The sequence below is a fragment of the Stenella coeruleoalba genome (genome assembly GCF_951394435.1).
Source record: "Stenella coeruleoalba genome assembly, chromosome: 20".
Classification (NCBI taxonomy): domain Eukaryota; kingdom Metazoa; phylum Chordata; class Mammalia; order Artiodactyla; family Delphinidae; genus Stenella; species Stenella coeruleoalba.
In genome coordinates, this window is record NC_137166.1 from 12,934,093 (window position 1) to 12,959,950 (window position 25,858).

A 25,858-nucleotide genomic window follows, 5' to 3' on the forward strand; every position below is an offset into this window, starting at 1 on the left:
TAAGATTACTATCTTGACCATTAATGGAAGCTGTGAAAGGTTGTTGAGGAACCAGATAGTCTAGGGGTCAGACTGACATCACCTGAACCCAGTGTAAGCCTCCTGGTGTACTGCTATCAGAAGCACAAAACCTAAGTTTCTTGCTGCCCTTCCTCTTTCCAAAAAACAGAATTCAATCTACAAAATCATCTAGGTTTAACGGCCAGTTTATAGGAAAGGCAGGCAGTGAAGCAGTAAGTAAGGAATACCACGGGAAGCAATCAGCCAAATCCAGGATGTAGGACATTTCATAAGACAAATGACCAAATCTCCCTCAACAAATCAGTGACAAGGAGGGGATAGAAATAAGTGAAGGAGAATTGTTGTAAATGAAAAAGACTTAAGAGACATAACAATCCAAGCTCACTGTTTGAAGATCTTGTTTGGATCCTGATTGGAATAAATCTATTGTAAAGAGCAACTGTAAAGCAATTGGGAGGGACTTCCCTGGTGGTCCAGTGGTTAAGACTCTACGCGGGGCATGGGTTTGTTCCCTGGTTGGGGAAGATCCTGCATGCCTCACTATGTGGCCACAAAACAACAACTGGGAAATTTTGAGTACAAACTGGGTGCCTGGGATGGTATTGAAGGATTATTGTTAACTTTGTTAGATATAGTATTGTTAATTTTGTTAGGTATAGTGTTTATGTAAAAAAAAAAGTCCTTATCAGTGAGTGTTACAAAAGTTTTTACAAGTGAAACCACATTTTAGGGTTTGTTATTAGGAAAGAAAATAAAGGGAATGGGGGCTTATTTGGAACAAGATTGGAAAAATATTATTTTTGAAATTGGGTGATGGGTACTTGTGGGTTAGTTTACTATTCTGTCTACATTTAAAAATTAATTCATTGGGACTTCCTTGGCGGTCCAGTGGTGGGGACTCCATGCTTCCACTGCAGGAGGCTTGGGTTCAGTCCGCAGTCAGGAAACTAAGATCCCACGTGCTGCACAGCAAAAAAAAAAAAGGATTCATTGATGCTACTTGGGGAAATTGTCATTCCTTTTACATCAACAGTATCAATTAGAAATGGAAAGCTGTGGTGAGTCAGGCTCTCCTGCTAGCCTCATACCTGACTTATATCTTCTTTTATATATTACCTATCCCATCATTTCTGAAAACGACTTGGCAGAGCAACTAGGAGGTAACGACTTGGCAGAGCAACTCGGAGATATCTCAACAGAGCAAGAAGTTACATGTATTGGTGGAGGAGAGACTCTCCCCAAACAGGTAATATGAACATCCTTTTAAATGAGAGGTTTCTATTTACATTTAAAAAGGCAGCTGCAGATTAAAGTGGAAAACCCACAGACTTTGTAGACAGGGGGTCCAGGTGTAGATCCTATACAAGTTACTCATTATTTGTGTGACTGCCTCCCCTTAGGTTTAAAAACATGGAGTAGGGGAAGATGTGAGGAGAATTTGTCCTGTCCACCTAAGAAGGTTAAGTATCAGTTTAAGTAGTAGATATGAATGCAGTTTATGAACTGTCTGGCAGAAAGATTGCTATGAGATAAACAGTTTTTATTTTTAAAAATTACAGATATCACTGTCCTCAATATGAGACTTATTTATACCAACTGTGGACCCTGCCAGTTCCAAAACATCATTGATTCACTTTTTGCAAGTTTCTATTTTTATTCATTCTCTCTAGAAAAGTTACTCTCATATAAATTTACTTATGTGTATAAATGTTGTTTATTTATTGAAATATAGTTGATGTACAGTATTATGTTAGTTTCAAGTGTACTGCAAAGTGACTTGACATTTGCATACATTATGAAGTGATCACCACAATAAGTTTAGTAACCATCTGTCCCCATATAAAGTTATTACAATATTATTGACCACATTTTTCATGCTATGTATTACATCCCCATGGTTTATTATTTTATAACTGGAGGTTAGTACCTCTTAATCCCGTTCACCTATTTTGCCATAGCCCACTCCCCTTCCCTCTGGCACTCACCCATTTATTCTCTGTGTCTGTTAGTCTGGGTTTTTTTGTTTTGTTTTATTTTTCAGATTCCACATGTAAGTGAGATTATATGCTATTTGTCCACACTCCATACTGTTTCCTATAGTGTGTGCACCAATTTACATTCCCACCAACAGTGCATGAGTGTTCCTTTTTCTCCACATCCTCGCCAATGCTTGTTATTTGTTGTCTTTTTGATGATAGCCATTCTGATGGATATAAGGTGGTATCTCTTTGTGGTTTTAATTTGCATTTCCCTTATAATTAGTCATGTTGAGCATCTTTTCTTTTTATGTGTCTGTTGGCTGTTTCTTTGGGAAAATGTCTGTTCATGTCTTTTGCCCTTTTTTTTTTTTTTTTTTTTTTTTGCGGTATGCGGGCCTCTCACTGTTGTGGTCTCTCCCGTTGCGGAGCACAGGCTCCGGACGCGCAGGCCCAGGGGCCATGGCTCACGGGCCCAGCTGCTCCGCGGCATGTGGGATCTTCCCGGACCGGGGAATGAACCCATGTCCCCTGCATTGGCAGGCGGACTCTCAACCACTGCACCACCAGGGAAGCCCCTTTTGCCCATTTTTTATCAGGTGGTTTTTTTGCTGTTGAGTTGTATGAGCTCTTTGTTTATTTTGGATATTATCAGATATATCTTTTGTTAATACCTTCTCCAATTCGGTAGGCTGCCTGTTCATTTTGTTGATAGTTTTCCTTTGCTGTGCAAAAACTTTAGTTTGATGTAGTCCTGTTTGTTTATTTTCGCTTGCTTCCCTTGCCTGAGGAGACATATTCAAAAAAAATACTGCTAGGACTGATGTCAAAGAGCCTATTGCCTATGTTTTCTTCTAGAAGTTTTATGGTTTCAGGTCTTATATTTAAATCTTCAGTCCATTTTGAGGTTACTTTTGTATATGATGTGAGAAAGTAGTCCAGTTTGATTTTTTTGCATGTAGTTGTCCAGATTTCCCAACACCATTTATTGAAGAGGCTGTCTTTTCCCCATTGTCTATTCTTGCCTCTTTTGTTCGTAAATTAATTGCCCATATAAGTGTGGCTTTATTTCTGGGCTCTCTGTTCTGTTCCATTGATCTATATGTCCGCTTATGTGATAGTACCATACTGTTTTGATTACTGTAGTTTTGTAGTATAGTTTGAAATCAGGGAGTGTAATGTTTCCAACTTTGTTCCTCTTTCTTGAGATTGCTTTGGCTATTTGGAGTTTTGTGTTTCCATACAAATTTTAGAATTGTTTATTCTAGTTCTGTGAAAAATGTTATTCATATTTTGACAGGGATTGCATTGAATCTATAGATTACCTGGCGGGGATATGATTATTTTAACAGTGTTAATTTTTCCAATCCATGAGCATAGTATATCTTTCCATTTGTTTGTGTTGTCTTCAGTTTCTTTCATCAGTGTCTTATAATTTTCAGAGTACAGGTCTTTTACCTCTTCAGTTAGATTTATTTCTAAGTATTTTGTTCTTTTTGATGTAGTTCACAAATGGGATTATTTTCTTAATTTCTCTTTCTGATAGTTCATTTTTAGTGTGTAGAAATGCAACAGATTTCTGTAGATGAATTTTGTATCCTTCAACTTTACTGAATTCACTTAAATGTTCTATCTTAAAATTCACACAAGAGGGATTATATAATATCCTGTTCTGGGACTGGTTCCTTTTCCCCCAACTTACTGCATTTTGGAGAGCCTTTTAGTGTCAGTACATAAAATTGAATCTCATTCTTATTGGTAGTAATAGCTGCACAGTGTTTTTACATAGGAATACATTTTTAGTTAACTCCTCCCTTGCCATGTACATTATGGTTGTTCCCTTTTTCTTTATTTCTTTGTTGTTGCTGTTGCTTCCTAATAAGATCATGCTGCACTGAGCATCTTTGTACTATTGTCTTGGCAAATATTTGTGATTATATTCATGGGATATATTTCTAGCAGAAAGATTGCTATATCAAAGGAAAGATGTATGTATTTTTAGTTTTGATAGATAATGCCAAGTTGCTCTCAGGAAAATTTGTGCCAGTTTTACTTGCAGCAACAGTATGTAAGTATGCCCATTTCTCCCTCACCCTCAGTGCTTGGTGTCATCAGACATCTATTAGATGAAAAAGTAAAAATGTGGTCTCTTACTTGAATTTTCATTTCTTTATAAGTGAACACTTACCGACCATTTGTATTTTTGTTTGAGTTGTTTATATCCTTTCTTTTTTTCCTGGTATTTTTTTTTTCTTTATTCACATGAGCCAGGTATTTTATAGCTACTTGAATTGATTATGGACCTAATTTCCAATGTATAACAAACTTAATATTCCCTGTTGTTATTTAACTGGGTCACTTCTAGATTTGTTTTGTTTTAATATCTTCGTAAATATAGCTCCTTTTTGTCATTTGAATGAAAGAAAATCAAGAATTTTATAAGCTCAAAGGGTAATAATATTTTCATGGCTTATATTACCTTTGACCAGATTGCATTCTGGAAAGAATGGGAAGTGATTCATGGGTGTTGGGGTTTTTCTTTGGCATTTTCAATTGTCTTTGTATCATTTTTGTATATCTTTTGTTAATTTGATAGAGTTTCACATCTTCTTCAAGACTGATTTTGCATCTTCTCTAATTTGAATGTATTCTGGTTTCCATCTAGCAGTCTCCCCAGAAGTCTAATCCTCTTCTAGCTTCTGCTTCTGTGGATGAGGAAGAAGCGGACACTTGCACAATATGTTTGGAACAGTGGACCAATGCTGGGGATCACCGGCTCTCGGCATTGCGCTGTGGGCACCTCTTTGGGTATAAGTGCATTTCTAAGTGGCTCAAAGGACAGGCACGAAAATGTCCTCAGGTAAAGACCATAGTTAAGAACTGTGCATGTGCACAGTCAACATGTTAAGTCAGGAGGATTCCTAGAACCACACTTATTGTGTCCCATTGGGCTCCTTAGTGCAACAAGAAAGCCAAGCACAGTGACATCGTTGTCCTTTATGCCCGAACCCTGAGAGCTTTGGACACTAGCGAACAGGAGCTCACAAAAAGGTAGGTGGCAAGAGTCTGCCTAGCTGGAATATTCGCTTTTGGTTCTTTGTATGCACCTCTGAAAAGGTATGAGTCACTCTTAGTGTGGTTCTGAGGCTTTCCTTGGGCTGTGACTGGGGATCTCTGGGGATCATTGGCAATCTGACTAACACTGTGATTTATGATACATGTCTGATCATCTGAAGCATGGTTTGCTCTCCATATAGCATTAAAAATGATGATCTGGGGCTTCCCTGGTGGCACAGTGGTTAGAAACCCGCCTGCCGTGCGGGGGACACGGGTTCGAGCCCAGGTCCGGGAAGATCCCACATGCCATGGAGCAACTGGGCCCATGAGCCACAACTACTGAGCCTGTGCTCTAGAGCCCACGAGCCACAACTACTGAAGCCCGCGTGCCTAGAGCCCATGTTCTGCAACAGAAGAAGCCACCACAATGAGAGGCCCACGTGCCGCAAGGAAGAGTAGCCCCTGCTCACCACAGCTAGAGAAAGCCCACGCACAGCAACCGACCCAATGCAACTAAAAATAAATAATGAATGAATTTAAAAAATAAAAAGGTCATAGAGAAACCTTTAGCCATACAGTAATACCTCACACCTAGGCTGGGAAGCAGACCCAATCAGAAAGATAGCCTGGATTTTTTGTAGCCTGTCCAGATTCTTCCCTAGGGATTCATTTACTGCCTGCCTCTGCTGCTAAACACTGTGAACACTGAATCAGGGAATCCTCTGTCTTACTCTTTGTAGCCAATACATGGCCATCTAGAACACACTCCCAAGTCTCAATCTCCTTGTCACTAGAATAGACTTAATGATACTTTTTAAAAACTGAGAATTTTTGTTTCTTGTGTCCCTAAGCCCTCCTGCAACAGTACTCTGCAAAGAAGTCTCACAAATGAGGCTTTGCACTTGTCGTACAATGCAAGAAATTATCAAGATTTTGGAAGCCCATGAACAAATGCTAATAACACTACTTATAAAATATGCTCTAAGAACATTAAAGATTAAAAATACCTGCACTGGACTTCCCTAGCGGTCCTGTGGTTAACACTGCACGCTTCCACTGCAAGGGGCACAGGTTCAGTTCCTGGTCAGGGAACTAAGATCCCACATGCCTCGCAGCACAGCCAAAAAAAATAAAAAGAACCTGCACTGAGAGAGTACAGGGATGTGGGTTCGCTCATGTATTACTGGTAAAAATGTACACGGGCACAAACATTTAGAGAGGCCTTTGGCAATATGCTTCAGAAGTCTAAAAGTAATTCTGCTTCAGGCATTTTTTCTAAAGAAATGATTAAGGATATGTGCAGAGATGTACTTAATAAGACTTGATTTTTGGTTAATACTCTGAGGCACATATCCTAGTTGATATATGTAGCTCTAGTTGATTCATTTTAATTTCTATATAATATTCTGTTTCTCTAATTAGAGTTTACTTATATGTATTTTGTATTGGTGGACAGTTAGGTGGTTTCCAGTTTTTGTTTAATATAAGCCATGCTGCAGAGAGATAGGTGAGTTTCTTTCGGTCTAGAAGTGGATTTGCTTTATCATAGCATACGTGTAATTTCAACTTTACTAGATATTGTCAAATTGCTCTTCCAAGAGGCTATTCCAGTATATACCAGCAGCAGTGTAAGAGATTTCTCATTTTTTTTCATACCCTCACCTACTTTATATTATCAGACTTAATTTTTGCCAGTTTCATGGAGTGAAGTAGTATTTACTTTAATTTGCTTTTCCTCAATTGTGGTTGAACCTACTTTTCTATACATTGTGCTCAAATATTTTGCTCATTTATATTGAACAAAATATATTGTTTCTTACTGATTTATAGTTCTTTGTTTTCCTTATACCAACTCTTTGTTGGTTGTATACCTTGCAAATGTCATCTTCTAGTTTATGGTTTGTCTCTTTAACTTGTCTATTGTATCTTTTGTTGAACACAAGTTTTTAATTTTAGTGTAGTCATTTATCAGTCTCTCGTTTTGTGTGTTTTTGTCCCTACTACATTACAATCATGGAGACATAATATCTTCTTTTAAATGTTTCTTTTTTTTTTTTAATAAATTTTTTCTTTTGGCTGCATTGGGTCTTTGTTGCTGCGTGTGCGCTTTCTGTAGTTGTGGCATGCGAGGGCTAATCTTCGTTCCGGTGCATGGGCTTCTCATTGTGGCGCCTTATCTTGTTGAGCACGGGCTCTAGGTGAACGGGCTCAGTAGTTGTGGCGCATGGGCTTAGTTGCTCTGTGGCATGTGGGATCTTCCTGGACCAGGGCTTGAACCCATGTCCCCTGCACTGGCAGGCAGATTCTTAACCACTGTGCCACCAGGGAAGCCCCTTTTAAATGTCTTTAAAAGCTTTAGTTTTTACACTAGTTTTTAGTCTACCTAAAATCTAGTTTTATGGATGACCACAATTGTATTAATTGTTAAAATTTAAAAACTAATAAATAATTTTAAATTAATAAATAAAAATTTATATAGAAATGTTCTTTCTATATAAATTTCCATTGCTACCTCTATCCTAAATTAAGTTTCTATATTATGAATGGACTACTCTGTTGTTCCGGGGTCTGTTTGTTAATTCTTGCACCAGTACTTCAATTTAGTCTTTCCAGCTGTGAATATTATATAATATCCTTTCACTTATTCCCTGTTTCATTTGTGTCTTTTATAACTGTGTTTTGCTTCTTAAAGGCCTTAACTTTATTCCTAGGTTGCTGTTGTTAGAATGCTATTTCGAATGAATTTTTTTCTGTTATATTTGCTAGTCAGTTATCTGGTATATGGGGAATGCTGTTGATCTAATTTCTTGATCTTGACTACAGCAGCCTTGCTGAACTCTAATAGTTTGTGGGTTCTCTTGAATTATAAGAGCCACTTTATCCCTTCCTTTCTAATTTTCATCTTTTTTTCTCTCCTGTCTCATTGCAGTGGAAATTTCTTTTTTTGCATTTCATATTTTGAAACATTCAGATTTATGATTTTTATTCCTGGTGAATGTGTCCTTTCAGTACACATTGTTCCTCTTTATGCCTATTCATCCTTTTTAATTCTAATCAGTCTTTTTTTTAACATTCGCCTAGTGTATACTTTCTATCTTTTTAACTTAAGCCTCTTTTTAAATTTTATTTATTTATTTATTTTTGGCTGCATTGGGTCTTCATTGCTGCACGCGGGCTTTCTCTAGTGGGGGCTACTCTTTGTTGTGGTGTGCGGGCTTCTCACTGCGGTGGCTTCTCTTGTTGTGGAGCACAGGCTTCAGTAGTTGTGGCATGCGGGCTCTAGAGTGCAGGCTCAGTAGTTGTGGCACATGGGCTTAGTTGCTCCGTGGCATGTGGGATCTTCCCAGACCAGGGCTCGAACCCATGTCCCCTGCACTGGCAGACAGATTCCTAACCACTGTGCCACCAGGGAAGTCCAGCCTCTTTTTATAGTGTTCTTTAATTTGAGTATCTGATGAACAACCAGTACCTTATTTTCTTTTTATCCAGTAGATAACCTTGGTCTTTTAACAGGTCATTTTTACTCTTTTATAATTTGGCTCTAACTCAAGCAGTGAGCTTGGCTGTAATCCCTCATTTTGCATTTTAGGTCCCCATTCCCTAGTAAGAGCCAGATTCCTGGTCATCACTGCCTACTTCAACACTGAGACCCACCCCAGTAGGCTCATGAGTTCAGCCCTGCATGCTACTTTCCTGTAGTGTTTCTGGGTAGTGTTTCTGGGCTTGAGAGATTTTTCACTTGTTATATTTTATTCACTATCGTGACATATTTACAGCAAAGTGTATATCATAGCATGAATTTACTATGTCATCTTGATGCGAAGTCTTCTGTAGCCTTTCTAATCTCCACCTGTTGCTGGCTTTCCCCCTCTAGTTCCTTAGAAGAGGAGAAGATGCTAAGGAAGAAGGCTGAGTTAGAATCGGCACAGTGCCGGCTCCAGCTTCAAGTCCTCACTGAGGAATGCACTAAGCTTCACAGTCATGTTCAGGTAAGTTTGCCTTCTCTAATCCAAAGAACTTTTGGAGTAGGAATTAAGAAGGCATCTAAATATTATTTAGTTTCATCTCAGATACGAATAGGATTTGCCAGGTTTTTCAGGAAGTAAACATGATCAACTCTTTATTTCTGATTAGGGCTTATATACCTGCTTTATGATGAATTCTACTGCAGTGTGAATTATTTAAAAATTGAACAGCCACCTGATAATCAAAACTTGTTTAAGTCATTTCACTTCCTTGAATCTACCAATTAAATGAGAATTTCAGACAAAATGACCATTAAGGACTTTCAGTGCTTTATGATTCCATGCTCTCCCTATTTCAATTGCTTGTTGAAATATTGTGAAAACTGCAGCAGTTCTTTAGGATTCATGTTAACATTTTCTCGTAAAGGATAAGAAATATCCTTGTATTAGATCAAGGAATTGTGTATGAGGGGAATACCAAACGAAAAAGCTTCACATTTACAGAATCTTTTTCGTTTTAGGACTTGAAAAAACTTATTGTGCAGCATCAGAGTGAGATTTCACAGCTGACCGGGAGTTCCCAAGCACGTTTCCTAAGCAGCCTGTCCTCCAGCCAGAGCCAACACAAGTACCATTTCCAGAAGACATTCACAGTGTCTCAAACCGGAAACTGCCGAGTCATGACATACTCTGATGCTCTGAGCTGCCTGGTAGTATCACAGCCTTCTCCTCAGGCCTCCTTCCTTCCAGGTGAATAGTCCAGAACCTCAGGTGGTTTTGTTTTTGTTTTGTTTTGTTTTAAGGAACATTTATTTATTTATTTTTTGGCTGCGTTGGGTCTTCGTCGCTGCACGTGGGCTTTCTCTAGTTGCGGCGAGAGGGGGTTACTCTTCATCGTGGTGCATGGGCTTAAGAGATGCAGTGGCTTCTCTTGCTGCAGAGCACGGGCTCTAGGCACGCAGGCTTCAGTACTTGTAGCTTGTGGGCTCTAGAGTGCAGGCTCAGTAGTTGTGGCACACAGGCTTAGTTGCTCCGCGGCATGTGGGATCTTCACGGACCAGGGTTCAAACCCGTGTTGCCTGCGTTGGCAGGCGGATTCTTAACCACTGCACCACCAGGGAAGTCCCCAGAACCTGTTTTTATGTTCATTTTTGGACTCTATTTCTCTCCTCCCTTCTTGAAGAATCCAGGACTCACTAGTAGGTGAACACTGTCCACAGCCCACCAAATCACTTTTTCCTAGTCACTTCCCTGTTAATACAGATACTTTAGGGTACTGCAAAGATGTCTGTACTGTCTATTGATGTCATTCTGTAAATTTGTTCACCAAAAGGGTAGAGATACTGAACCATGGTAAAGTGAGAGAAGATGTACTTAGAAGTGTGGGTTGTCCAAGGATAAGAACATCATTCCTGTACGTTCCACTAAAGTACAGGTTCATTTTAGACTAGAAATATTTGAAAAAACACTACCCCAAGCTCTAATTCAAGTTAAAACAAGATTTAATGCTTATTTTCAGTAGTGTTCAAATTGACAAATTCCAAATAAAAGAATTTGGGAACATTATTATTTTATTAATATTATACTGCTTTTCTCTTTTTTGTGTGCTTTCCAAGCTTAATTTTAGGTTGTCTTAATGTTGAAAACCAAATCTCACATGCCCAGTGTTGTAGATGTTTTTCCTGCTGTCTTCAGCATATGATTTCTGTCAACTGTCAGGTCCCTTTGCTTCAGCCTGATTTCCTGTCCCCTGACTTAGAAGTTACATTCAAATGCTTCAAAACTACGTCCCCCACACTTAGGTATATATAGGATTGGTGGTGGAATCCCTAGATTATCTTATATTTCTCTATTCACTAATATTACCTATGAGTTGAGAGGCTATCAGGAGGCTCCAATTGAGGGGAAAGTAAAAGGATTGTTTATAATGTTCCTATATCCCATTCAAGATTTTAATAAAAAGATTTATCATCATATAAAACCTTCCCCATTAATTGGAAAAATACTTATTTCTTCCAGTTGTTTCCCCAAATTGGGTGTGATCTGTTCCTTTATTTCTTAATGTGTCTATTCCATACTGCACAGCTAGCTCTTCCTGATAGACTGATGATGCTAATTTCCTCTTGTTTCCTTTAATGATTAACTAGGCAAATACTCATGTTCCCTTGTTGATTTAAAGCCTGTAGTTTCTGTGTTTGTTTCTCTGGCTCTCCTAATTCTGTTTCAGGAGAAAACACAGTAAACTTTCTCTCACTTTTTCCCCTAGTGAAGCAGAAGTGTGATCTTGAATCTAGGATTTGACAAATTTTGTTTGTGTATAACTCAGGTAAAATAGATACTTGGTAAAAATAAATGTATTATCATAACCTTGTAAGAAAACAGAGTAACAAATTTAAAAGGACAAGTTTTTGGCTTTCTTTTCCTCTCTTGGAATGGTATACATTGATTAGCATACTTGATGTCATCTGTTTTCATTCTGTTTCAGAAAAATGTAACATATCTTGACCACCTGACACAGAAATTACTTATCTCCATTCTTTATTGTTCACTATCTGTTGTACATCTTGAGTATCTGTGGTTCAGGTGGAATAGTGTCTTTCTCTCTCTCTCTCCCCCAACAGCTTTATTATTAAAGTATAATTGATGTGCAATAAACTGCACATACTTAACGTGGTGTACCATTTGGTGAGTGTTGATATATATATATACACTCCTGAAACCATCGCCACAATCAAGATAATCAACATATCTATCACCCTGAAAGTTTGCTCAAGCCCTTTTGTAATCCATCATCCACCTGTCCCTCCCTCCTCTCCCCATCCCCAGGCAACCACGTTCTGTCATGATAGATCAGTTTATATTTTCTAGAATTGTACATAAATGGAACCATACAGTGTTACTCTTTTTTTGTCTGGCTTTTTTCAACATAACTTTTTAAAGATTATCCATATTATTGTGTCTATCAGTAGTTCATTTCTTTTTATTTTTGGATAGTATTCCATTGTATGTATATACAGTGGTTTATCATTCACTTATTGATAGATATTTGGGATGGAATGTATTTTTTAAGATAAATTAGAACCCCGGGGAAATTTTATTATCTTTGTTCGACTAGCTTTTTCCCAGAGACATGCCAAGAAAGGTGAAGAAAGGACCTACTTGAAATGGTAGTTTACTTTGCCCTAAATTGACTTTCAGTGATCTGTTTCACTCTCTCGTATCTTTGGCAGGCTTTGGTGTTAAGATGTTGAGTACTGCCAACATGAAAAGCAGTCAGTATATTCCCGTGCATGGCAAACAGATACGTGGACTGGCTTTCAGCAGTCGATCCAAAGGCTTACTTCTCTCTGCTTCCCTAGACAACACTATTAAACTGACCAGGTGAGTGCTTTGTGGAGAAGATGGGCCCTAGGTTGCCTAGGGTTGAATAGTGTGGAAATTAGTTATCTGTGTTATGATGACCTTGGCTTTTGTGGGGGTGGGATGGGAGATGTCTAAGGCATTGTCTTCTCAGATCCAGCTTCATTGAATTTAAAATGTATTGCTTTAAAAAGTGGATACAGCTGGTGACAAAACAGAACATGTGGTGTTCCATCTCCTTAAAATTATATATGTTACAAAATATATCTTAAGTCATGCAGATGAGAGTAACACCCTAGAGTTGGTAGAATGACAATATGGAGGGAGCCTTGGTACTGACACCGTGGAGTCACCATACTAGCTTGGGACTGCTTATTCCTTGTCTGTTCCCGGATCGTTGTGCCTAACAGAAATGCCTACCAGGAACTCATTGTCCTGGGTGCCATGATGACTGCTCTCATCAGTAACTACATTTTATCAGTAGTCAGTTACTACATTTTAATCTTTCACATGCTCTGCAAGTACCCTGAACCAGATCTGAGTGTGCTCCATGCCTTTATCTTTTAGAAAGTAGTTCTAACCCACACACCTATGGCCACCTAATCTATGACAAAGGAGGCAAGAATATAGAATGGAGAAAAGACAGCCTCTTCAATAAGTGTTGCTGGGAAGACTGGACAGCTACATGGAAAAGAATGAAATTAGAACACTCCCTAACACCATACACAAAAATAAACTCAAAATGGATTAAAGACTTAAATTTAAGGCCAGACACTTTAAAACTCTTAGAGGAAAACATAGGCAGAGGACTACCCTGGGGGTGCATAAGAATCTGCCTGCCAATGCAGGGGATATGGGTTCGAGCCGTGGTCCAGGAAGATCCCACATGCCATGGAGCAACTAAGCCCGTGCGCCGCAACTAAGCCCGTGCGCCACAACTAATGAGGCTGCGCTCTAGAGCCCGCAAGCCACGTCTACTGAGCCCGTATGCCACGACTACTGAGCCAGCACACCTGGAGCCTGTGCTCCACAACAAGAAACGCCACCGCAATGAGAAGCCTGCACACCGCAACAAAGAGTAGCCCCTGCTCACCGCAACCAAAGAAAGCCCGTGTGCAGCAACAAACCCCAATGCAGCCAAAAAGAAATAAGTAAATAAATAAACTTATTGTTTTTAAAAAAACAAAAACATAGGCAGAACACTCTTTGACATAAATCACAGCAAGATCTTTTTTTTTTTTTTCTTGGCGGTACACGGGCCTCTCACTGTTGTGGCCTCTCCCGTTGTGGAGCGCAGGCTCAGCGGCCATGGCTATGGGCCTAGCCGCTCCGCGGCATGTGGGATCTTCCCGGACCGGGGCACAAACCCGTGTCCCCTGCATCAGCAGGCGGTCTCTCAACCACTGCGCCACCAGGGAAGCCCGCAAGACCTTTTTTGACCCACCGCCTAGAGTAATGAGAATAAAAACAAACAAAAGGGACCTAATTAAACTTAAAAGCTTTTGTACAGCAAAGGAAACTATAAGACAAAAAGACAACCCTCAGAATGGGAGAAAATATTTGCAAATGAAGCAGCTGACAAAAGATTAATCTCCAAAATACACAAACAGCTCATGCAGCTCAATATCAAAAAAACAAATAACCCAGTCAAAAAGTGAGCGGAAGACCTAAGTAGACATTTCTCCAAAGAAGACATACAGATAGATGGCCAACCATGAAAAGATGCTCAACATCACTAATTATTAGAGAAATGCAAATCAAAACTATAATGAGGCATCACCTCACACTGGTCAGAATGGCCATCATCAAAAAATCTACAAACAGTAAATGCTAGAGAGGGTGTGGAGAAAAGGGAACCCTCCTGCACTGTTGGTGGGAATGTAAATTGATACAGCCACTATGGAGAACAGTATGGAGGTTCCTTAAAACACTAAAAATAGAACTACCATACGACCCAGCAATCCCACTACTGGGCATACACCCAGAGGAAACCATAATTCAAAAAGATACATGCTGCAGACTTCCCTGGTGGCACGGTGGTTAAGAATCCGCCTGCCAGTGCAGGGGACACGGGTTCAAGCCCTAGTCCAGGAAGATCCCACATACCACGGAGCAACTAAGCCCATGTTGTACGACTACTGAGCCTGCGCTCTAGAGCCCGTGAGCCACAACTACTGAGCCCATGTGCCACAACTACTGAAGCCCACACGCCTAGAGCCTGTGCTCCACAACAAGAGAAGCCACTGCAGTGAGAAGCCAGTGCACCGCAACAAAGAGTAGCCCCCGCTCAGTGCAACTAGAGAAAGCCCGCGCACAGCAGCAAAGACCCAATGCAGCCAATAAATAAATTAATTAATTGAAAAAAAAGAAAGACACATGCACTCCAGTGTTCATTGCAGCTCTATTTACAGTAGCCAGGACACGGAAGCAACCTAAATGTCCATCAACAGAGGAATGGATAAAGAAGATGTGGTACGTATATACAATGGAATATTATTCAGCCATAAAAAGAAACGAAATTGGGTCATTTGTAGAGACATGGATGGACCTAGAGACTGTCATGCAGAGTGAAGTAAGTCAGAAAGAGAACAACAAATATATTAACACATATATGTGGAATCTAGAAAAATGGTATAGATGATCTTATTTGCAAAGCAGGAATAGAGACACAGACATAGAGAACAAATGTATGGATACCAAGGGGGAAAAGAAGGGGGTGGGAGGAATTGGGAGATTAGGATTGACATATATACACTATTGCTATTATGTATAAAATAGGTAACTAGTGAGAACCTACTCTATAGCACAAGGAACTCTACTCAGTGCTCTCTGGTGACCTAAATGGGAAGGAAATCCAAAAAAGAAGGTATCTAGGTATACGTATAGCTGATTCCTTTTGCTGTACGGTAGAAACTAACACAAGATTGTAAAGCAACTATACTCCAATGAAAATTAATTTTTTAAAAAAAAGTAGTTCTGATTAGATGTCTCTTAGTTGGCTTCTTATTTAATTTCTGCAGCTAAATCTGAGGGACATCATGATGCCTGCTCCAGGCCTGATATACCTTTTGACTTTTCAAGAATGCTTCAGCTTAATTTTACCCCAAAAATCAATGTACCGTTAGGTTTTATGTGTATCTATATGCTATGACTTATTTTAGTAGTGTTGAAAAATAGGGGGAGAAAGAAAGGTTAAATAACAAAGTGTTATTAATGACTACCTCTGGATGATTGGATTATAATTTATTTTTATTTTTCTTATATGTATTTTCTAATTTTTCAATATTAAATATTGATTACCTGTGTAATAGGTAGCTATGGAGAAGGTAATAAGGGTAGAGTAGGGAATGTACTGTCTATCTGTCCCTTTAACTTATTCTTTTACTTCCTTACAGCTCAGGAGGGAAACCTGTGTCCCCCAAAACAAATATTTTGGCATTAAAAGGAGTTATCTGGGCAGTCCCTAGGGGAAATTGGGAATCCAGATAGTTTTGGTGTGTGGTTATGTTCTTAAAGGATCATCATTAAAATGATAATCTTTACATCTTTCTTCTGTATTTGATTTTTGTAATGCATAGTTGTAAAAGTCTTTTTTAACTCCACAGCCTGGAGACAAATACTGTGGTCCAGACTTATAATACTGGACGTCCTGTCTGGAGCTGCTGCTGGTGTCTTGATGAAAACAATTACATGTATGCTGGACTGGTCAACGGTTCAATTCTGTTGTATGACCTTCGAAACACAAGCTCTCATATCCAGGAGTTAGCACCTCAGAAAGCTAGGTAGGAAGCCACCTGTAGGTAACAGCTTTCTCTTAGACTGTTATTGTATTAATCCTGTCTTTTGAGAGTGTTTCACAGTTGATCAGAATTCCTAACAGAGGGCAGTTCTCTGAGTCCACTGATCTATTCTCACTTCAGAATCAGTAACATCCTTAGAGTTTGTGTTCATGATAGTTCATATGGTAGAAAGTTCTGGTACCAAATATAACCAGATTCACCCAACATGCCAAAATGAAATCAGATCTATGTTCAGAGCCCAGCTCCACCATTTATGAGCTGTGTGACCTTGGTCACATTTCTTGGCCTGTTATGAGCTTCATCTGTGAAATATGGTTAGCACAGTCTTGCTTTAATAGACACATGTCTAACACACAGGAAGAGATCAGTAAAGAGCAGCCCAATAAAAAGTGATTTAAAACTTCCCTAATCCACAGCTGAACCATATTACTATGATTTATCCATTTATAATCCATTTATAGAGTTGGGAGGTTTGTGAAGTTGGCCCAGGTTCTGAGGATGGGTAGCCACCAGCATCACTTTGGCTCTTCAGAGTGTACTAAAAGGGGGGTAGAGCAATCTAAACATAAAGATATCACTATAGTAATAATTGTTTACTGAAACCTAGCCTCAACACTGTGGGGTCTTCTTTTCGTTTGGGTTGAGTGGAATCGTTCTTCAGTGATGTGGTTCATGGGCCTGAAGGTGACTGATGTAAGTTTATACAAATACGAACTCCAGGCAAACAAGGTGACTGCCATCGATATAGAGGATCCACGTAGAGTAGACAATAAAATACAGCAAATAGCAAGGGATGAATATGTATTCGTTTTTGTTTTAGTTTGCTTAGGTTAGCTTCATTATGACAAGGAAATGAAACAAAGCAGGCAATGTGATCACTTTGGCAGCTTCAGCAGAAACGAGTTCATAGGAACATAGTCTGTAGGCTAACATTTCTGAGAGAACTCTTGGCATGCAGTCTGGGTCATATGATTGCAGAAAGACATTTAGAAAATCTCTAAAGAAACAATCCTGTTTCTGAATTAAAATGTAGTTGCTTTAGGCTGTTTTGTTTGTTTTTTGGCCGTGCCACACAGCTTGTAGGATCTTAGTTCCCTGACCAGTGGTTGAACCTGGGCCCACAGCAGTGAATGCACAGATTCCTAACCACTGGACTGCCAGGGAATTCCCTAGGCTGGATTTTAATTGAGGGGGTCTGTCAACTACAGCTTGGAAGCTTTAGTTTATTAGATGTATAAGCTGAATTTCCTTCCTGACTTTTCTTGTGTATGTGGCTAACCCCATTTCCAGAAGCTTCACACCCATCAGATCTTGTGTTTGTAACCTTGTACTTTTAAATTTCCTAGTCCATTTTTTTTCCCGTTGCTTTTAGAGCATGTGGTGTCTCCTCTGAAACTGAACGTGGAATATTATATGTATGCTCTTTTGTTTCTGCAGAGTGGGTTGGTAGTTTTATCAGCTATCAGAGGATAGTGACCCTCAGAAGTTTTTTAACCTTTTCTATAGAGTTAGGAAAGTCCTCAAGGGCTCCTGGTAGTGGGGTCTGGAGCAATCCAAGTATTGGAAGGTGAGGCATGATTTCCTTTCTTTCCCTTCAGATGCCCGCTGGTATCCCTGTCATACATACCCAGAGCTGCCTCGGCTGCATTTCCATATGGTGGGCTGTTGGCTGGAAGCTTGGAGAATGCTTCCTTTTGGGAGCTGAAAATGGGCTTTACTCATTGGCCTCATGTGCTGCCCATGGAGCCTGGGGGCTGCATAGACTTTCAGACAGAGAGCAGCAGCCGGCACTGTCTTGTGACCTACAGGCCTGGTGAGTGTTGTTCGCATGTCCTCGTGGGACCTGTGGTTTGTTTGGGAGCAGATCGGTAGAGGGGAGAAAAGGAGAGCTTGTCCTAGCCTTCAGGTGGTACTGGTAAGCCCCTCACAGACTAATAGCTCTTGCTACTACAGTGAGGACAGTGGCCCCGAGTTCTTCCATAGAGCCTGCCTCCCTTTTCCTCACTTGTGTGAACTGGGACATATTTGGCCAGGTACTCCTTGGAAGTGAATTAGCCACTTTAGGAGCCCCTGTGACTTAAGGCAGTAGTGGAATGAGGAGACCTGCTCTTGAAGCCACTGAGCTACCCTTAGATCAGTTTCATGTTTTCTACTTGCCCCTCATTTCACTTAAAAGAAAGGCCCAGATAAGGGGAGTCATGTAGAGAGCCCAGACTCTAGGCTATTAGCTGTTCTTCCTTATTTGGGGCCAACAAACATAAGTAAAGAGTAGATGGACAACTGTAGTGGCCCGAGCCAGCTGAACTTCTCATGCCCTCCAGAACCAGGACTGCAACCCTCGACTAGCAACTATGCTAAAAGTGACAGGTTTTTCCTAGCTGAAAGGTATGAATCTAAATTCCTGATGAGCTATATTGATGGTCAGGCAGATGTTTTGTAAGAGATAGTCATTAAAGTGCCCAGTAACCTTGTACTTTTAAATTTCTGCTAGTTGTGGATTGACCTAAGCATTTTAAGTTTTGTTTGAGCTGAGAAGCTGCTTCAGCAGACTCTTCTTTCCCTTTTGGTTTTAGTCATCTAGGTCCTCTATCTCCAAGGATTTGCTATGACTTTAGAAAGCTTGGGGATCCCATTTTGTTCTCTAGCTTTTGTTTGCCTCCCAGCAGAACCACTTGTATATGTTTCCCCTTCTGTAATAATATGCTTTCACTTTATATGTACAGTTCCGGGGATTATTGGGGTCCTGACTTGGGGAAGGAAAAAGCCTTGTAGTCAGAACCCTTAAGGAAGACAAAAACCCAAACAGAGGTCTGGCCAGTTACAGTGATTTTCGTAAAAAGGCTAGCTCATTCTCAGAATTGTATCCCTCATATACAAAAACCTATTGTAGATAACTTGCTTCATCCTAGCCTAGGGTTCTGAATTTCATTTATGATGTATTATTTTGTTCTTGTTATGTTTGCTCTGTAGCTATTCATGATGGTTTGATAAAATTGTGCCCTTTCCACTCAACTAACTGGTAACCAAGTTCATGTATTTGGTTAATTTCTTTGGACCATCCCCATGGATCAATACTGATTTCTCTGTCTCATAGATAAAAATCACAAAACCTTACGAAGTGTACTCATGGAGATGTCCTATAAGCTGGATAATGCTGGAGAGCCAATCTGTTCCTGCAATTCTGTACAAACATTCCGTGGGGGACCCACTTGCAAACTACTGACCAAAAGTGCCATTTTCCAAAATCCAGAGAATGATGGCAGCATCCTGGTGTGTACTGGGGATGAAATGTCAAATTCTGCCCTGGTGAGTAGTCTGTCAGTTTTTTATACTGACGTATATAAAGCAAAGAGCCAAAGTTCTCCATAATTGCAAGTATCTTCATACGGGTATGTGTGTGGTTGCTTAGTTTATTTTTTACACAAGTCACACTTTATTGATACATACTACTCTATAGTTTGCTCTTTCCCATTTAACTTCCTGTTTTGGATATCTTTCCATACCAATATTTTTAGATTGACCTCACTCTTTTTATGTGAGCTCTAGTGTCTCATGGGCCGTATTGTGAACCTTTTAAAAAAAGCGCTACTGAAACCTCTATAAAATAATTAATCAGGCATCAGCTTCATCAATTCAGGATGAATTTACAGTGGAGGGGTCAGCCTGTCACCACCTGAATACACTGATCAACCCTTGCATCACTGTAAATGGGTTAACCAGAAATAATTTGCCTCTTGATGTTAGGCAAAATGAAGCACACGATGCCTTCTGTGTGTTGTCCTTGAACCCATAGAGTAGCACTGTCCAATTATGTCACACGGGCCATGTGAGCACTTGAAAGTAGTTAATGTGAATGAAGAACTTAATTGTAAAATTTTTATGTAATTTAATTTAAATGTAAAGAGCCTTATGTGGCATACTGTATAACACAGGAAACTGCTTAATGCACTGTGGTGACCTAGATGGGAAGGAAATCCAAAAAAGAGGGGATATATGTATATGTATAGCTGATTCATTTTGCTGTACAGTAGAAACTAAAGCAGATGTCTTTTTTTTTTCCTTTGGCTGCATTGGGTCTTCGTTGCTGCACACGGGCTTTTTTCTCTAGTTGTGGCGAGTGGGTGCTACTCTTCATTGCGGTGCGCAGGCTTCTCATTGCAGTGGCTTCTCTTGTTGTGAAGCATGGGCTCTAGGCGCACGGGCTCAGTAGTTGTGGCTCACGGGCTCTAGAGCGCAGACTCAGTAGCTGTGGTACACGGGCTTAGTTGCTCAGCAGCATGTGGGATCTTCCCGGACCAGGGCTCGAACCCGTGTCCTCTGCATTGGCAGGCAGATTCTTAACCACTGCGCCACCAGGGAAGTCCCAAGAAAATGTCTTTTTTTTAGAGATGTATACTTATGTATATAAGGGTAAAATGACATGATGTCAGCAAAGAAAAAAGTAAAATCAATAAAGCATGTATGGTAAAAGCTTAGTAATCTGGGTGATGGATGGCTCATTGTACTATTGTACTTTTTATTACTTTAATCTTTTTTTTCCACAATAAAAAATTTTTTTAAAGGAGAATAAAGCACCAGTTAGAATATAGGTTCCATGAGGACAGAGACAGGGACTTTTTGCCTTGTTGACCCTTTTTTCCCTAAAAGAGTTCTTGGCACATAGATTGAAGGAGTGAATACTAGGCTTGGTTTTCAGATCTACTCACAGGTAGACTAATTGCTGATTTTAGTAGGTGAGGCCATACGTGACCTGTGTCAGGTGTGTTGGCTTTGTGCAACCTTGTGAAGGTTAGGGACAGTCTGTTTTGCTCCTTGCAGTGCTTTCAAAGTTGTGTGATGATAAAGAATGCAAGTCCCTAGCTGAATTGAAGGGACCTAGCTGACCTTTATCTCTGCTTTTCTTTTTTAGCTGTGGGATGCTGGCAGTGGCTCGTTGCTGCAGGAACTGCAGGCTAATCAGCCTGTCTTGGACATCTGCCCATTTCAGGTGAACCATAACAGCTACTTGGCTACCTTAACGGAGAAGATGGTCCACATCCATAGGTGGGAGTGACCATGGTCTTGAAACTTGTCGGACATGCTGCTGGTTAATGTTAAATGTTGTTTGTTAGCACCTGGCAGCCCTGAGCAAGATCTGTGCTTAATGTCTGTGGCCTAGAACGTTTGGGATTGTGGCAGTGTCCATCAAAAGAGTCAGTGACTGGTACTCCATCACATTATACATTTCTTGGGGGTAAAAGCCTTCATGAATCTTCATTGAGAATCAATATTTTTGATCGAACTTACAGCTGAACCTTGGAGAGTATCCTCCCAGAAGTCATTTAGGATATGTGTGTGCACCAAGCATTTCCAGAGGATGTGACATCCCACCAGAGTGGTCTTGTCACTTGAGCTATATGACTTGGGAACGTGTATGTTCCTGAAGGGACTAATGGTCTTTCTGATGCTGCTTGGATGCAGCCTGGAGGCAAAAGAATCTTTCGTTGAACACAAGAGGGCACTGTAGAATCTTCCAAAGGATTTGATCTATTTCTGACCTTGCGGGCTGATAACCTTTTAGTAACTTGGTCTCATCCCTACAGAAGTGTGTGGTAGAGCACATCTGGTCTGCTTTGTGGCAGGAACAGTAATGTTCAGGTGTGCAGTGCTGGGATATTGGTAAACCCAGTGATGGTGGTGGCTGATGAGCTGTAGACCCTTCCCTAATGCCGAGTGTATGGAGTTCATCACATTGTGGGAGTCAAGGAACGAGACCAGTTGTTTGAGCAGTGAGGAAGACTCACTTTTTTTTCTAGCCAGCTTAGGATCTCAGGATTGGTATTATATAAGCCAATGCTTTGAAGGCCACTCTTTGTCTCTCTCACTAGGAAAAGATGAGCCATATGTCAGAGCTCTTACTTGAGTCTCCTAGTATGAGAGATCAGGAGCAAGGGGCTAATAACCAAGAGAGGCCTACAAAAGAGAAGCTACTCAGACTGCTGTTGAAAGCAAAAAAAGGACTTGTCTTTTCCATTTTGAAAGAGTTTCTCTCTGAACAAAGTCAACCCCTTGGAGTGAGGAGCCATTCTTGAGCGTGTTTAGAATTCCCAGGTTAAATCCTTCCCCCAGGTGAAACTGATGTTTGATTCCAAGTTCCTCTGATTTGCCTCCCTTCCTAACTTTAAAAAAAAGTGTTGTTAGTTAAACAGTTATTCTCAGGAAGATAATAGTGGTTGGAGGCCTATGTGGTTTGCAGGGAGATGCCCACCAGCTTTCATTTCAGCCCTGGATTGTCCAACTTTGGGAGCTGCACTTTTCTCCAATAGAGGGCTCAGTTTATATCTGTTTACTTTGCTAAAGGCTGCTCTTCTAAACTATTGTCCACAACAGAACATGTCTCAAGGTGTGTGCTCCTTGTTCTTGGGAGCAGGATGGCTAACAATGTGATTTTCTTAAATAATTGTAGAAATTTTATCATTTTTATTTTAAAACAGTTCTGACGGTGAACTCCTGAACTGTTTCCAGCATTTCTTACCAGCAAGGGGTTATTGCAGTAGATTTCCCCAGAGTTCCACATTCTAGTTGTGCTTTTAAAGAGTGGCCTCCTATTTAAGGACATCTTTCAAAAAGCCAGTTTCCAGAGCCTGGGAAAGAGCCCCCTTTTCTAGAGGAGGTGTTCCTTTTGATATGTTGATGACTAAGAATGACTACCCAGGCCTAGAGCTTCAGTGGCAGAAAAGGATTTGAATTAAAAAGCAGAGCTCGGGCTTCCCTGGTGGCGCAGTGGTTGAGAGTCCGCCTGCCGATGCAGGGGACACAGGTTCGTGCCCCGGTCTGGGAGGATCCCACATGCCGCGGAGCGGCTGGGCCCGTGAGCCATGACCGCTGAGCCTGCGCGTCCAGAGCCTGTGCTCCGCGACGGGAGAGGCCACAACAGTGAGAGGCCCACGTACCGCAAAAAAAAAAAAAAAAAAGCAGAGCTCATCTGGTTTCAGCTGATGATAACAGAGAGGATGCAAGTGGTCAGGCCCTGGCTGCCTTTGTCTTTGGCAGAGGCAGAACCCAGGGCAGGGTTAGGATTTGACTAATGTTGAAGTACACTCAGCTGATGCTGATTAATCCCCCCAAGTGTAGGAACCAAGGGACTTGTATTACTAGGGAAGTTGGAAGAATCTCATGTCTTACCAATCCTTGCATTTCTCTAGTAAATTTAGATGTTTTAGAAGCAAATTCTTGGGGCTGTGACTGATTTCTCCAAAGGAAAAAAACTTTGCCCCTGCCCCCACTCACCTCTGCCTGGCAGGAGAGATTACCTCTGTAGACCCAGACTCTGCCCCACCATGTTCCCTTACCCTGGCTCTAAGGTTGTTTTCCCATTTGAGGGTTTGGAGTTAAGCAGACTCAAAAATATTTTCTTGTTGTATATATCCTTGTACCTGCTTTGAAAACCGGACAATGGGATCTCTTCATGTTCTGTGTTTTATGTTTTAATGTTAATATGAAAATAAAGCATTTACCATGTGTACCTACTCCTGATGTCTTTTGTCTTTTTTTTTTTTGGCTGTGTTGGGTCTTAGTTGCAGCACACAGGATCTTCATTGCCATGCACAGGCTTCTCTCTAGTTGTGGAGTGCAGGCTTCTCTTTAGTTGTGGCATGCGGGCTTTCTAATTGTGGTGCTTGGGCTCCAGTGGTAGCCCTAGAGTTGGCCATGACCCCAGTTCCTCTCATGAAGGTGGTATCCTGACGAGGTAGAGAGAGTGACAGTACTTAACATCACTAGGCAAACAATATGCGCCTTCCCTCACCTGCTTGCTGCCTGAGTCAAGGAAAGGAAACAAATACATTAGCAGATGCTAACATTTGCTTCTCTGATTAAGACCCCTCCCTCTCCCCCCCCAAAAAAAGAGACGTGAAATTCCTTTAGGAACCATAGTTTGTACAACTTGGCAAATTGTTGTAAGGGAGGTTGAACACCCACACTCCAGAATACTGGGTTCTTCTCTCTGGGTCTTACAACCCTAGACAATCTAGGGTTCTCACCCTAGACAATCACTGAGATTTCTGTGACAAACAAGTTCAGATCCCTTAGCTGGATAATTTGGAGTGCCTGGAAGTATGTTATTCCATTTTTCATCCCTTTACTCTTTTTTTTTTTTTTTTTTTTTTTTTGCAGTACGCAGTTCCTCTCACTGTTGTGGCCTCTCCCGTTGCGGAGCGCAGGCTCAACGGCCATGGCTCACGGGCCTAGCCACTCCGCGGCATGTGGGATCTTCCCAGACCAGGGCACGAACTCGTGTCCCCTGCATCGGCAGGTGGACTCTCAAACCACTGCGCCACCAAGGGAAGCCCCATCCCTTTACTCTTGTTGGTATTAAGCAACTGCTGTCATTCCAGCTCAGTAGTCATACTGTTTTGTTTCTAAAAATTAAAAAATAATCAGAATAGTTCATTTTAGATTTATAATAACAGCCTACATTTACTGAGTATGTACCTAATGCTGTGGTATACCTTTTATATGAAAGGAACTCTCAGAGAAGTGAAAGAATTTGCCCAGGTGTGGTGGCCATGAACATGAGCCTTTCAGATCTCCGACCAAGGAGGGCATAATTGACTGCTGTTCCAGCTGCTGAGCTCTGAAATCCACTGCTACATCACAGCAAGGCCGCACTTTCCAAGGGTTGCTCCCAGCCAGTGACTGAGGATGGCAGGGATACTAAGGCAGGCCCATTTCTGGGAGATGCTGAATGCCTGACAGGCAACTTTAGCTTGAGGACTCTCCAGTGTTGTTGGCCAAACTTTCTTAGACTTGAACTTCAGTCTAAGTTGTTTCCACGTAACCATCCTTGCTTCCTCCCTCTCTATCTCTGCTTCACATGGGTGAGATCTGTATATTTGCTCTAATTGCCTCATCTCTGTGGAATCATGCAGTATTTGTCTTGTTGTGACTGGCTTATTTCACTTAGCATAATGTCTTCGAAGTTCATCCATGTTGTAGCATGTACCAGAATTTCCTTCCTTTTTAAGACAATGATGTTCCATTGCATGCATAGACCACATTTTGCTTATCCATTCATCTGTCGGTGGACACTTGAGTTGTTTCCACATTTTAGCTATTATGAACAATGTTGCTATGAACATGGGTGTACAAATATCTCTTTGAGACCCTGCTTTCAATTCTTTTGGGTATATACCCAGAAGTGGAATTGTTGAATCGTATGGTAATTCTCTTCTTAATTATTTGAGGAACTGCCATACTGTTTTTCCACAGCAGCTGTGCCATTTTACATTCCCACTAACAGTGCATAAGAGTTTCAGTTTCTCCACATCCTCTTCAACTCTTGTTACTTTCTTTTTTTGAGGGGGGGGTTGTTTGTTTGTTTGACGGTAGCCATCTGAATGGTGTGAGGTGGCATCTTATTGTAGTTTTGATTTGTATTTACCTAATGATTAGTGATGTTGAGCATCTTTTCATGCGCTTATTGGCTATTTGTATACCTTCTTTAGAGAAATGTTTATTCAAATCCCTTGCCCACTTTATTTTTTTTTAATTTATTTATTTTATTTATTTATTTTTGGCTGTGTTGGGTCTTTGTTGCTGCGTGTGGGCTTTCTCTAGTTGCGGTGAGTGAGGGCTACTCTTTGTTGTGATGTGTGGGCTTCTCATTGCAGTGGCTTCTCTTGTTGCAGAGCATGGGCTC

At 40.7% G+C, this 25,858-nt stretch overlaps 1 protein-coding gene across 2 annotated transcripts in view; it reads left to right on the forward strand.

Moving 5' to 3' along the window:
* Positions 1–23,687, forward strand: part of RFWD3 (ring finger and WD repeat domain 3) — a 40,892-nt gene extending 17,205 nt beyond the window's left edge. Inside the window, exons 4-13 of one of the 2 annotated variants that reach the window (XM_079906778.1) lie at positions 1,170–1,267; positions 4,663–4,857; positions 4,957–5,048; positions 8,929–9,043; positions 9,541–9,769; positions 12,250–12,400; positions 15,985–16,161; positions 17,778–17,992; positions 19,274–19,485; positions 21,089–23,687. In XM_079906778.1, coding sequence (XP_079762904.1) covers positions 1,170–1,267; positions 4,663–4,857; positions 4,957–5,048; positions 8,929–9,043; positions 9,541–9,769; positions 12,250–12,400; positions 15,985–16,161; positions 17,778–17,992; positions 19,274–19,485; positions 21,089–21,232 — 1,628 coding nt within the window. In that variant the 3' untranslated portion in view covers positions 21,233–23,687. The remainder of the gene's footprint in view (positions 1–1,169; positions 1,268–4,662; positions 4,858–4,956; positions 5,049–8,928; positions 9,044–9,540; positions 9,770–12,249; positions 12,401–15,984; positions 16,162–17,777; positions 17,993–19,273; positions 19,486–21,088) is intronic. The other variant, XM_079906779.1, reaches the window with a different exon arrangement.
* The last annotated feature ends 2,171 nt before the right edge of the window (positions 23,688–25,858 follow it).